At 38.8% G+C, this 12,762-nt stretch overlaps 1 protein-coding gene across 3 annotated transcripts in view; it reads right to left on the bottom strand.

Moving 5' to 3' along the window:
- myo3b (myosin IIIB) overlaps positions 1 to 12,762 on the bottom strand; it is a 115,982-nt gene that overhangs the window by 81,962 nt on the left and 21,258 nt on the right. For all 3 annotated transcript variants that reach the window (XM_036566144.1, XM_036566151.1, XM_036566159.1), the window contains one exon: positions 1,154 to 1,219. In XM_036566144.1, coding sequence (XP_036422037.1) covers positions 1,154 to 1,219 — 66 coding nt within the window. The remainder of the gene's footprint in view (positions 1 to 1,153; positions 1,220 to 12,762) is intronic.

The raw sequence follows: 12,762 nt of genomic DNA, 5'->3' as shown, positions 1-12,762 counted from the left end.
TGATATGGCCCCTTTGAAAAGGAGAACGAAAATGAGACATTTTGGAGTATTGAGATATCTTACAGGAAAATATAAAGAGAAGGCACGTCGGTTTTCTTATGTTTGTTAGGGATCATAAACCTGGTAAGGAGCAATGAAAAGCCCAAATTGCAATACTACAAATTATTAATATGACCCAGTCTCGGCTTTTAATTCATCAGGGCTGTCTGATAGACCTGCCTCACTGACAAATTCACAACTAACACAAATAAATGAGCCAATTTCGGACTCCTGCTGTGCACACAAGCCTTTTCTGAAGATTTTCAGTTCCAGCAATAATATAATAATTGCAGCCTTTCAATTTCTTTGTCTCTCTCTCTCTATCACACACACACACACACACACACACACACACACACACAAATAGAGAGCTACAGCAAGCATTATTCTCCACACACAAGCTCACAGTTATTGAATTTCTCCTTTTTATTTACCATTTTCCTCAACAGCAAACACTGGCCGGAATTAGACCATAAATTTGGTGAGGTCACTGTGGATGTAAGCTGGCAGTGCATATTTTGCACATACAGAAATAGTCATATTTCCTATTGCCATGATTCAGAATGAAGAACAGTAAAACATTTCAACCATGGAAAAGGCTTACATTATAACTTTGCTTCATCAGCATACAGTGATATTAATAATAGAAGGAGACGTCAACGAGAAACGTGCTACACATTAAAGGACACTCTAAGAACAAAATGTACATTCAGTAAAAACTAGAGCGAATGTTTTTTCCCTGTAAGGAAGTATAAAATACTGTGCATGTGCACAGTAAATCTACATATTAATAAGTAACGCGCTCCATTTGAATGATAACTTTTATGCACATGAATGCTACTCAACAATTTATGAACATTTATGCAATAAATATATAGATGGGATACATTTCCATGACTTATATCACAGTGGATACACTGTTGAGTTTTAAGAATTGTCTAAAAATTGGCCTTTTGTAACTGTGGATGAGCTTTTACAAGCAAATGTACAAATGTACAATGGACACAACAAACCTAAACATTCAAAACACATGAGAAACTTAGTCTAGTCACCTCTAACACCACAAAAACATTAGAAAGGTGCATACCAGCCATGGGAAAAAAACAGTACTTACTGAGCAATGAAGTGGCTGAAACTTCTGCACCACTGATCCGGATGACGGAGTGTAGGAGATGGGTTTCTGTGTTCAAAGCAAAAAAAAGAATAAGGTCAGAACAGATTCAACATGAACACAATGAGGCTACAGTCTAGGGAACATATAGCATCTAGCAGAGATACTGTTCAAGACTTAAAACTACAAGATACACTATGTGTCCAAAAATTTGTAGACACCTGCTCATCCAATGTTTCTTCTGAAATCATAGGAATTAACAGGGAGCTTGTTCCCCTTTGTTGCAGTAACAGCCTCTTTTGAGAACATTTTATACTAGATGTTGGAACATTGCTGTGAGGATTTGATTGCATTCAGCCTTCACAGGAGCATTAATGAGGTCAGGCACTGACGGTGGACGATTAGCTCTGGATCACAAACACCACTCCAATGTATCCCAAAGGTACTGGATGGTGCACCGTTTCACGACTCCACAACCTAATGTTTCGGAGGGGTACTTTATACCCCTCTAGTTGATGCAGTGGCGTTTAGTATGATGACCTTAGCTTCATGTGTCCTATTCCAACAGTAATGCCTTTCTGTAGATTGTATAAGCTGCGAGTGCCCAACTGAATGCCTGTGTCAGCAATGGGTTCACCTTAAAGTAGCTGAACTAGAAGGGATGCCTGGATACTTTTAAACATACAATGGCTATGTTTACATGCAAAGATTTTTGCCAATCCAATTTAATACAATCGGATTACAGATTCAGACTGAGGTGTTTATATGCACACTCTGTTCAACAATTGGATGGAAAATCTTCGTTTACATGAGCACTACAAGTAATCCGATGCAAAATGACGCGCATGCGTGGAGTAGCGCTTAGAGTAAACGTTACCATGACAGCGATCATCACGTGAGGTCCAGTCCGCGTGAGATGAGTTTCCAGTTGACGCGCTGGTGTTTTAATTGCTTTCAAATGAGGTCAGATTCAGGAAAACGTGCTTCACATGTACTTATAAAGGAAGCGGCGAGAGGAAGACGTCGTGTTCTGAGACTCATAAACTGGACGTCCGTCCCACCGCCGCCTTTTAAAGATCAGAGCATAAACTTCGTCTCCTCTGCAGACCAGTTTCTGCTCCGCCATGTTGAACGGTATAAACGTTCGCCATGACGCGACGCACATGCGTAGAACATGCTTACACATTCCGATTGGGATGTAATCGGATTCAGGCGTTTACATGGCTATTATTCTTCTATTTAACGGATTATTTAGAGGTTTACCCACCTCGTTCAATCGGATAGAAATTGTATTCCGAATGGCCTCAATCGGGCTAGACTATTCCGATTGAGGTGTTTACATGGACGTGTTCTATTCCGATTGAGCTATTAGTCGGATTATTAACGGATTATCAGGCTGCATGCTTTACATGTACAGACAGAATGAGAATTGCAGGTTTGTGGTTGAATAGTGATCAAAAATTGGAGACCAAAAAAATGAAATCGCTTACACAGCATTTTCATATGACTCATTAAGGTGTTGGTAACTAGCAAGAGAATGAGAGAGCAGTGGAGCAGCAGCAGGGTAAGTTAACTCAGACACGCTTACCTACACTGCTAATTGTTCTGTGCTTGCCAAGACTTAATACCTTAAATCTGGAAATATGTTTATATGTTATTCAATGGCAATGGCCTAACATGCTTCACTTACCAGAAAATGAAAGGACACTTAGATTTTCACTGCCCAAACTTAGGTGATCCCAGCATTTTAGAAAATTATTATCTTTCTGTTTTCACTGTCTTTCAGTCACTTGTTGTCGTGCACCTGTGCCTGACTTAGGACTTGGACATCCAGTTTTCCTTCAGTTTTCTCTGCTCTCCTCACCCTGTTATTGGGTATAGTTTTGTTTCATTCATAAATCTTTTCTCTCTGATGTTCAAACAGCATAACCTTTTTTGTTCTTCAGTGGGCCGGTGTCATCTCTCTCACTCTCTGTCTCTCTGTTCAGTTGTCAATACATTTTGGTGGAGATTTCACTGCAGTCCTGGTTGTGATTTCGGTTTTAAGATGTATGCTCTGAGATTAAGGACTAGTTTTAAATTAAATATGGGTTTGCCTACCTATTTCAAGATCATACTCCACTAGTATTAACTATTTGACTTCAACAGCAAATGTATTTTCTTCTTCCTTGGCCTTCAATTTTTCAGTGTGCTAAAATTAAGAATGCAAAAAAAATAAGAATTATTTGCTAATATTCAGTGTATTTCATTTATTACTGTGCTGTAATAAATCTCATCTCAAGCAATTTGATCTACAAAATAACATTTTCTACTTATTTCAAACTTTTGATAACTTATCAGAGCCTATTCAATTCTGGACTCGAACCAACTTAAGTAAGTAAAATTATCTTGCTGCATGGACCGATAATGTCATTAGTATTAAGTCATTTTCTCAAACTCAGTGTTTATTTCTTGTGTTTTACCTAATCTTTTTTGCAATAACAAGTTAGGGCAGGAGTGGCTGGTATAAATGGGCTAAGAGGGCTCAGCTTTTCCACTCTTAAGGCTTAAGTCTTAAAGAAAAATAGCCATTAAAATGACTTTAATTTTGTCTCCACTTTGGTTTATTTCCTGATAACAAAAGATTTAAAGCTGATTATTTTTGGTCTCATGTGGACCAAAGAACAACACTACTAGCAAAAGATCATAAAAAAATATGAACTTCCTAAGATGGGGCTGATTCACATATAGCCCAAGCCTGCCTGTGATTCTCTAGATTCGCTACCCATTTGAGCAAGTTCTTTTAAGCTCATGCTACCTAGCTTCACCATCCTGCATTCTGCAGTCAGTACTAGTAGGGGCAGATGGGTTCAGTTCTAAAATCTGATTGGATCAGACATGCACAAAAGGTTGTAAAACACTGCACATACACACATGAATCGGACCTTTTTAATTTTGTTCATAATGAAAGTCAGATACAATCAAATGATGAGTATGTCACTACATGGCAGTGCGGAGACATATTAATTTGCTTCATAAAAAATTTCATTCATCTTTTTATCCAATTTCCACCACTGCAACAATGCTAATTTCTTATAGCGCTCTTATGGGATTTGCAGTATTATGTTAGCGCCAAGTTAACGATGATGCTATAGCAGCAAACATTCGGGTAAGATATTTTTTACTTGGTATATTGCTGTTGTGCTAAGTCTTTCAGTAATGATTTGAATTTAAAGCATGTTGCAGATAATAAAAAGGATTGGCTCAAACAACATTTTACCACAGCAACCACCTAGCAACACCCTAGCAACTACCTGCAATAGCACAGCAACCACCTAGCAAGACCCTAGCAACCACCTGGGATACCCACTTATCCACACCTTTGCAACCGCTTAAAAACCATAGTAACCATTCGGCAACACCTTAGCAACCCCCTAGCAACTACTCAAGTGGCATAATAACTCTGCATTTTCTTCAGGAATTACACTATATATTTTTTAGCTTTTCTGTCCAACATTATGACCAACCATGACTGGTTGAGGGCAAGAAATGTAGAATAAAGTTTGGCAGAAAGTAGCTAGCTAACACACGTCTATCAAAATATTCCACTGAGTAAAAAATGCTTTTTATGCAAGTAGCAACAATTTCAGCTTTGATTTTTTACTGTAATGTAATTTCTATTGCTTGCCCTTAACACAGCCTTTCTCACCCATATGCTGATAAGACAAGCTCTTCCTCTGACACTACATTAATTACATTATTAACTCCTTACTACTCACAGAGCTTTTGGCAGGTCCAAATTAAGTTAAATTAATAACATCTGAGGCATTTTGCATTCTCTATTTAGTTAGTGAATAACATGCCTCAGGATATGGACGTTTAAAAGGGAGCTTCCTCTGATAACATATTCCAAGTTTCTATTTTCATCAGGATTCACACCCAGCAAGCTGAGTAGAAAGATTCTAGAAGTAGATCAGTGAGTGTTGAAGTAGTAGAGGCTGAATTTGGGTGCAGGCCAGGGCTGAGCCGGTCTGCTGGAAGATGACAAACGAGCCGAGGCTAAAAGCGTCTGTCAGGCGGCATCTGCCACGGTGAGGCCGAGTTATGAGAGCAAGTAATTCTCCTGTCAACAGCCTTGGCTTAGGTCCATTCATTAGGAGACAAACACCCACCCACCAGCAGTGGCAAACAAGGTACTGGCCCTGCTGGATGCCGCTGTTTCATTCAAATTCCTCCAGAACTGGAAATCTAAAGACTGGCGTTTCAAGCCAGACTGATTATGACTACGTATTGGAGACACCTCTCAAAAGCAAAGCAAAGCAAAGCAGACAAGAGCCAGGGCTAAAACGCTGGAGGAAGTTCAAGCACCCAAAAAACTTTCATCTGGGACAGATTGGCCCTCCATGACATATTACCAGATTCAATTTCATCATTTAATTGCTTAATTGCCAGACGGATATCAAATCCTTTATTTTTCACCCTCCCTTTCCCCCCAGATATTCCTTTTATTCAGTAACTCTTAATCGCCGTACTTTAGTGCTGATTGAAGTCTCAACCACGAGACAAAGTCCAAGGTGCAGTACAGGTTTAAGGACAGACACACTACTTAAAAACACATCCCCTCTCTCTCTTTCATCATAAACTATCAGCGGGAACAAAGCAGCCAGGCACATAAACCAAACCCCTGTTAAGCACTGTTTTCTTTTTTTTTCTCGCCGGTAATCTGTCATTCTCGGCTGCTCTAAGTCACTCCGTTCTTTGATAGAAATTCAGACAGACAGTCCTCTCTGAAGAGCAGATCAAAGGAAAATAACTGACTCCTTCAGTGCTAACTATAATGCGAGCCCGCAGCTACGCTCTCGCCTTGATGTTGAGGCGAGCTGCTTCTACATAACAAAGTGAAGGCAGCATGGCTGATGGCGCTGAGGAGCTCATTGTGCTGGGTAGAGTCTGCCGCCATCTCTCCCCCTCGCCATGTGTTTGTGAAGGGCACAGAGACAGCATGTAAACAGCAGAGGTTTATTCTAATGGAGGTGCGGAGCAGCTAAACGCATGTCAGAGAGCACAGTGCCAAACGCACACGCTGTCAGCAATGGGCTCAGAACATCGCTTAGTTACGCCTAGGATGACAAGCCGGAGACATATACACACACACACACACACACACACACACACACACACGCACGCACACACACACACACACACACACACACACACAAACAAACACACAGGCACATGCGCGTGCATGCGCACACACACACAAATTTGTTTTCCTACTGTTGTAGGTTATGCAACTGCCTTCTGTATTACTGAAGCTAAATAATGATACACCTACAACAAACTCAGCCCACCACAATCTCAGGAACCGGAGGGAAGCCACAATGTCGCTGACAGAAAGAAAATCATTTTTTTATATTTTAATATAAGTTGAAAATCACCATTTACATTACAGGCTTCATGAAGGACAGACCAATAGAAATGCTCCAAAACTGCTCTGAATAAAAGTGGGTTACATAAACTAACATTAAGAGTTGAAGATGTTTGGTCTTTTCACTTTTCACAAATAAAAGTTTAGTTTTTGTATTCAAAAATGCCCCAACAACATCAAAAAGTTCATGTTTGTTCACATTTGGTCCCACAAAGAGCTAAGCACACACAGACACACCCACACAGACACACCCATTATTGTATAACAACCATTATTTTACTACTGTATTATCATTGGGGTATTGCCATTAGGGCTGAGTGTAGTTCAAAAATGTTCAGTACTGAAGTATAGATATGTGTGTGTGTGTGTGTGTGTGTGTGTGTGTGTGTGTGTGTGTGTGTGTGTGTGCAGGCCTATTTGCTTTTATTCCTATGGGTCAGTTTTATAGACATGGATTAAGCCTAATCTTGGACCAACTCTAATGTCAGTGGTGTTTCATCATTAAAAATCCCCTTTAGACTAAATGAGATTTTCTTAATGGTGAAACACCATGGAAACTAAGAATTTTCTAAGACTAAACCCTACACCTAACGCTAACCTCAGCACCCAAAAGATTTGAACCCTTCAATTTATAATCTAAAGCTTTTAAAAAGCACTTCACAAAGTCAGGACCATTTTATTGGACCTGAATTCGTATATTAACTAAGCCTGTCACAATTATTATGTAATCACATGATCCGCTGATCGCAATGATTTTCCACAGCCATTAGATTTCAGTCATATTATGCTGCAACAAACAAAATGAATTGAGTGCATTGGGTTGAGGCAAATACATGTAAATGAAACAAAGCAGTAAACACATTCAGTGACATATCATGGAACATATGAAAACAAAAAACTTACTTGGTGCTTTAACATGCTTCAAGGGCAGCACTGATAATGTTTATTTGTTATCTAGATAGCAACCAATTGAACATTATCAGTGCTAACTTTTTTAGCACATATGTTGGCAGAATGATTGTTTTTGCTTATATTATTACTCTCGTGAAGATCAGCTTTGATTATCTCTACATATAACTGTGTAAAAGAAGACATTTGTGTAAGTGTGTGTACACAACAGTGTTTGCACAATATTGATTTGACAGGACAAATACTGTTAGCTAGTAAGTAAATATAAGTAGCAAGTACGATGGATAATCAGCCAGTTAGACCACTTTAGGCTTGTAATTTAATAACTGCAAATGTTTAACCGCAGCAATTAATCGTCAACTAAAATTTTAAGATTGTAGTAGCCCTAATATCACCACTGTATTTCTCAGATTTTCAAGGTTAAGATATTTTTGTATGAAAATGTACATACACACAAATGCGTTTTCCTATTTTGTGAGGTATTCCTACTGGGATACTCCTACAGCATTATTGTAGTTAAATACTGTTCTGCCTACAATAATCCTAAATCTTAATTTAACATCCATAACCAAAAGAAAATCTTTTCTCTATTCATTTTCTTAAAAAATAAACTGTATTTTGGAGGGGGCTGGCATTACAAGAACCAGACAAAAAGTGTCCACAACATCAAATTATTTGTTTCCTATCATCTGGGGACATTTGGTTCTCACAAAGAGCTACATATATGGCCACACTCCCAGTTTTTATATTTGAGCTATTTCACTAACACACACAGATAAGCATTAAAGCAATAACATGCATGCACTCTCAGTATGACTGAAAGACACAAACACAGAGCAAAGCTGCCTTTAAAAGCCCCTTTTTACTTAATAGTGTTTTGGGTATTATGAGTCAGTGTGCTTTTACTGCTGGCATAAGCAGTGACTTATTGTACATGATGATGGTTGCATTATAAGTGCCCTGCTGGCCTCAGACAGGCAAAAGACACACACAGATAGAGACTTCCCCTGCTCATCGCCCACTGGAAATTCACCTCATCCATCATAAAGAGGCCTGCCCACACACACCCATCCCCACACAAACACAGCCTCTCTCTCTATCAGTCTGCAAACTCAAGGTTGATGCATGCATAAAACATTTATATATAGACAATTTCATGACAATTCGTTAAACAGCCACAAAAAGCGCTTTTAGACTTACAGTAAAACTGTCAGGCATAAAAGACATCCATCTTCAACAAGGAAATGAAATAACACATTAAGTATTTAAACTCATCAACCTTAGAAACATTATGGAAAACAATGACAGCAACTAGCTGGGGACAAAAAAGCCAGATAGACATACAAACATGACTCACACTGAAAATCTAACGCCGTCCTGGGCTGTGTATGATAGATGGGCCAGCAGACATTTTGTCAATAGTAATCTGCCACATACAAAAGGCCCTGCAATTTTTCTGAACCACCAAGCAACCGTAGCGGCTCCTCAGCGATTATTTCTGAGAAAAGCAGTCAAAGTCACGGTTCAAACCGTGAGCAGCTCGCACGCTAAAAATAGATTTGAGGCTGTTGCTCAGTGGGACAGCACAAGCAAGAGGACTGTGTTCCATTCTGTGCAGCTATTAGTGCTTGTATCAGTCCACCTAATGACTAACTAGTAAGCTAGCAATGATTAATCCTTATTCTCTTTTCTAGAATTTTACTGTATTATTGGTACTACTGAATTATCTTTCAAGTAATTACACATCTCCTGTTAGACCAGTCTGTCTGAATATCTGTTTGGTTTTTTGGTTATTTATTATCTGGTACACTGTTTCTCTCTTATGGCCCTGGACTCACAATGTAAATTAATCATCTGTTCAGCATAAATACAATTGTTTTATCCTCATGAAGGGCTTGGAAATTAGGTGTTAAGTTTTGCCAGGTGTGTTGCAGCAGGTACAAACACTACAATACGCAATACAAGAGTACTAGGACTGGAAATATTGGTCTAGTATACTTCAGATATCTGACTAAGACTAGGGGTCAATATTACATTTTTATGGTTGGGTAGGTTACAGCATGGAGAGTGTAATTAACATTTAAATCCCCATCAGAAATATCACAGTATTGTCTCAGTTGGCAGTAATTAATTCTGCAGTTAACGGTTTTTACAGCTTTGGTCTTTTATTCGCCCCATTACTCTCATCTCCGATAACTTCGACTCTTGCATTGCGTGATATATCAAAGGGGAAGCGTTACGTTTATGTCTACCGACAACACAGAGGGGAAGGGATGAGGCACATCTTTCAAAGCTGCATATTTCTGCCAGATATGAAGAGGCTATGCTTAGTGAGGAAGAAATGAAAATATGAATGCAAATAGGGCAAGAAAACCCTCCATGCTAGAACATGAGCTGCGAGCTCTACTGGGTGAGCAACTGATAAACATGTGGATTAGTTCCAGAATCCTTTACATCATAAACAACTCTGGCTTTGAAGCTTTGATGGCAAATATGCACCGCTCTTACAAGCTGTGGATGTACACTGTATGCACAAGTGCTTTCCTGCCATGTCTGTTAATGAGCAATCTCTCACACTTCGGGGGGCAACCCTTTATAAAATTTTTAAAAATCTATAGTAACAGGACTACAGTATACTATAACTACAGGAATCAAAAAGTGAGTTCTACAATACTGCATAATACTTAGATAGGTTAGTATTCCCACAGCACTATTTTATAGTAATATATATATTCTACCAGGGTTCGGCAACCCAAATGTTAGAAAGAGCCATTTTGTCAAGTTCCAACAAAAAATAAACCACATGGGAGCCACGTTCCATTTTATTGAAGTAACGTTTCACCATCTCGGCTGTAAATATGTCTCAGTATGTGCTAATGTCCTAGTATAGGCTAAAAATATAAACCAAAACGCTGACTTACTTTGCTTCTGCAGGAAGCTTTTCCTCAAGTTCCTTGTAAAATGTCTCTCAACGTTCGACTTTTTATGAAGCTGAAGTCAGCTTCTCATTCACCAGCTTCTTGTTCGAGTTTTCCCGTTCCACCTTAAATTGTGCCTCAGGCGCCAGAATGTAGCTAACTATGTAGCTGACCGCTGCACCAGTTAAGGTGGAACGTTAACATTCGAACAAGAAGCTGGTGAATGAGAAGCTGACTTCAGTCTCGCGACTTTTTAGTGTTTGACAGTTTCTTGTTGCATGTTAAACGTCTCAGGAAACCAGCTGGAGTGCTTATAAATGCAAATAAGTCCATTATTCTCCAAATTATTGATGTTTGTCTTAAAGCTTTCTCTTTGCCGTTTCGTTAGCTACTAGCTAGGTGAGACTGTTGTCTGTGTCGCCGTGTGACCAGCACTCTGAGCGCCGATCTTTAGGGTGAAAGGGTGAATAAACAGTTATACATTAACTCCAGCGTTTAGGAACATTTGTTGTTAAAACTGTGTTATAACGGTGTGTTAGAACGATCTGCAGAGCTTTATTGTACTGCAAAGGAGGATTATTTTAATTTTACCTAAAAATCTAATTCTGGGCAGTAAAAGAGCCGCATATGGCTCTGGAGCCGAGTGTTGCCGACCCCTGTACTATACTATATAATGATATACTAAGTACATACTATAATCTATTATAGAGTAAATAGTATAATAAATTACAGCAATTATCTGAATTCATTATAAGATTATTATAGAAATCCTGTAGTATTACTGTAGATGATTTTCATAAGGGAATGTCCAAAGGTGGGTAGTTAGTTACATTTACATGGTTACATGTACTTTAGTAAAATTCTCATGGATTTGTACTTCTCCCATTATGCTTCTCTGGGTTTGTAGTCTGTTGAATGCAGCACTTGGACTGCTTTGCTTTTGTTGACATCTTATTTTGGAGTTTTAGCATTTTGTTTCAGGCCACAAAGGTTCCAAAAGTATAGCACCTAACAAGCTTCAGTTCCTGTGCTGACAGATGCTGGATGTACCAAGAAGAATCACCACAGTTCTGAAGAGTACGCAGTATAAGTAGTTCTTTGACCTGGTCACACCTACACAAGTTTTTTCTAGATTATTTCTACAACAACTTAAGTCATTATTTCATTCAACAACAGCTTTACTTGAATATGGGCTTAGGGAACTCTACCCATCTCTCCAAATGTCTAACAATGTCACTGGGGCATGCTCTATAACCTGTGCCAATGCAGTGTGATCTTTGACAAAACGGTTAGCCTGACAGCCAAAAAAACAAAGTCATCCAGTTCAGGGGTGCAGTGATCCAGAGAGGCCCATCTCATATTAATATAAATGATTTTGATGCTAGTTGTACAGTATAACATGGGATATTAATAGGGTATCGATAACAAAGGCATTAGTTATCTACATGCATGAGTTTTTTTTTTTAGAGATTATATTCAGCCAAACTGTAACCTTGTTTTGAACGGCTGTACACAGTCACAGATGTCCTTCATTATGAGCTGAACATCTCCCACTGACACACTGAAGTCTCCACACGCCCCCTCATAATCTCAGCGTCGGAGGGCAGCCTGACGAGGGAGTGTGTGCGGCCGCCGACAGATGACATGTTAACAGAATCATTTCACGCTTCAGCGCGCACACACACACACTGATTTATTCACACTCCGCCCTGCTAAAGGTCCCTATTCTACTGATTTATGTGTCCCAGCCCATATATCTATTTTCATTTCAGTAAGAATGAAGAAAAGAGAAAGAGGAAAGAAGGGAGAGGGAGAGTAGCAAGTAGCATATCACCTTAAACAATGTTATGATGGTCTGAAGACTATTCATGGCTATAAAATCAATGCAATACAAATCTTACACTGATGACCAGCAGCGAATGGTATCGTATAATCATATCTTCTTCCTCTGAAGGAAATTATTTGATTACTGAATACTTCGATACTGAAAGCATACATCTACAGTTTAGATACAAACAGACTTTAGCCCATTAAACTCTAGGATTATTATTCATTTATTAATATTATGACTTCTAATTCAGTAACTACTATGAATTACTTGGTCTCTACTATAAATTATTCATTATGTACTACGAAATATTCATAACTATGTATTACTCTGTAACCACTATGAATTATTCAGTAATCACTATGAATTAGTCAGTAACTACTATGAATTTTTCAACAACTTACAAATTATTCAGTCACTACCATGAATCAGTCATGAGTTCAGCAAATACAATGAATTGCTCGGTAACGTCTACGATTTACTTAGTAATTATGAGTAATGAGTTCTTAGATAACTACTATGAAATATTCAGTAACTACTATGAGACTAA

Source organism: Colossoma macropomum, unplaced genomic scaffold (genome assembly GCF_904425465.1).
Source record: "Colossoma macropomum unplaced genomic scaffold, Colossoma_macropomum, whole genome shotgun sequence".
Taxonomy (NCBI): domain Eukaryota; kingdom Metazoa; phylum Chordata; class Actinopteri; order Characiformes; family Serrasalmidae; genus Colossoma; species Colossoma macropomum.
Note: the sequence above shows the minus strand (reverse complement) of the source record. Positions and strands in the feature narration are given on the sequence as shown.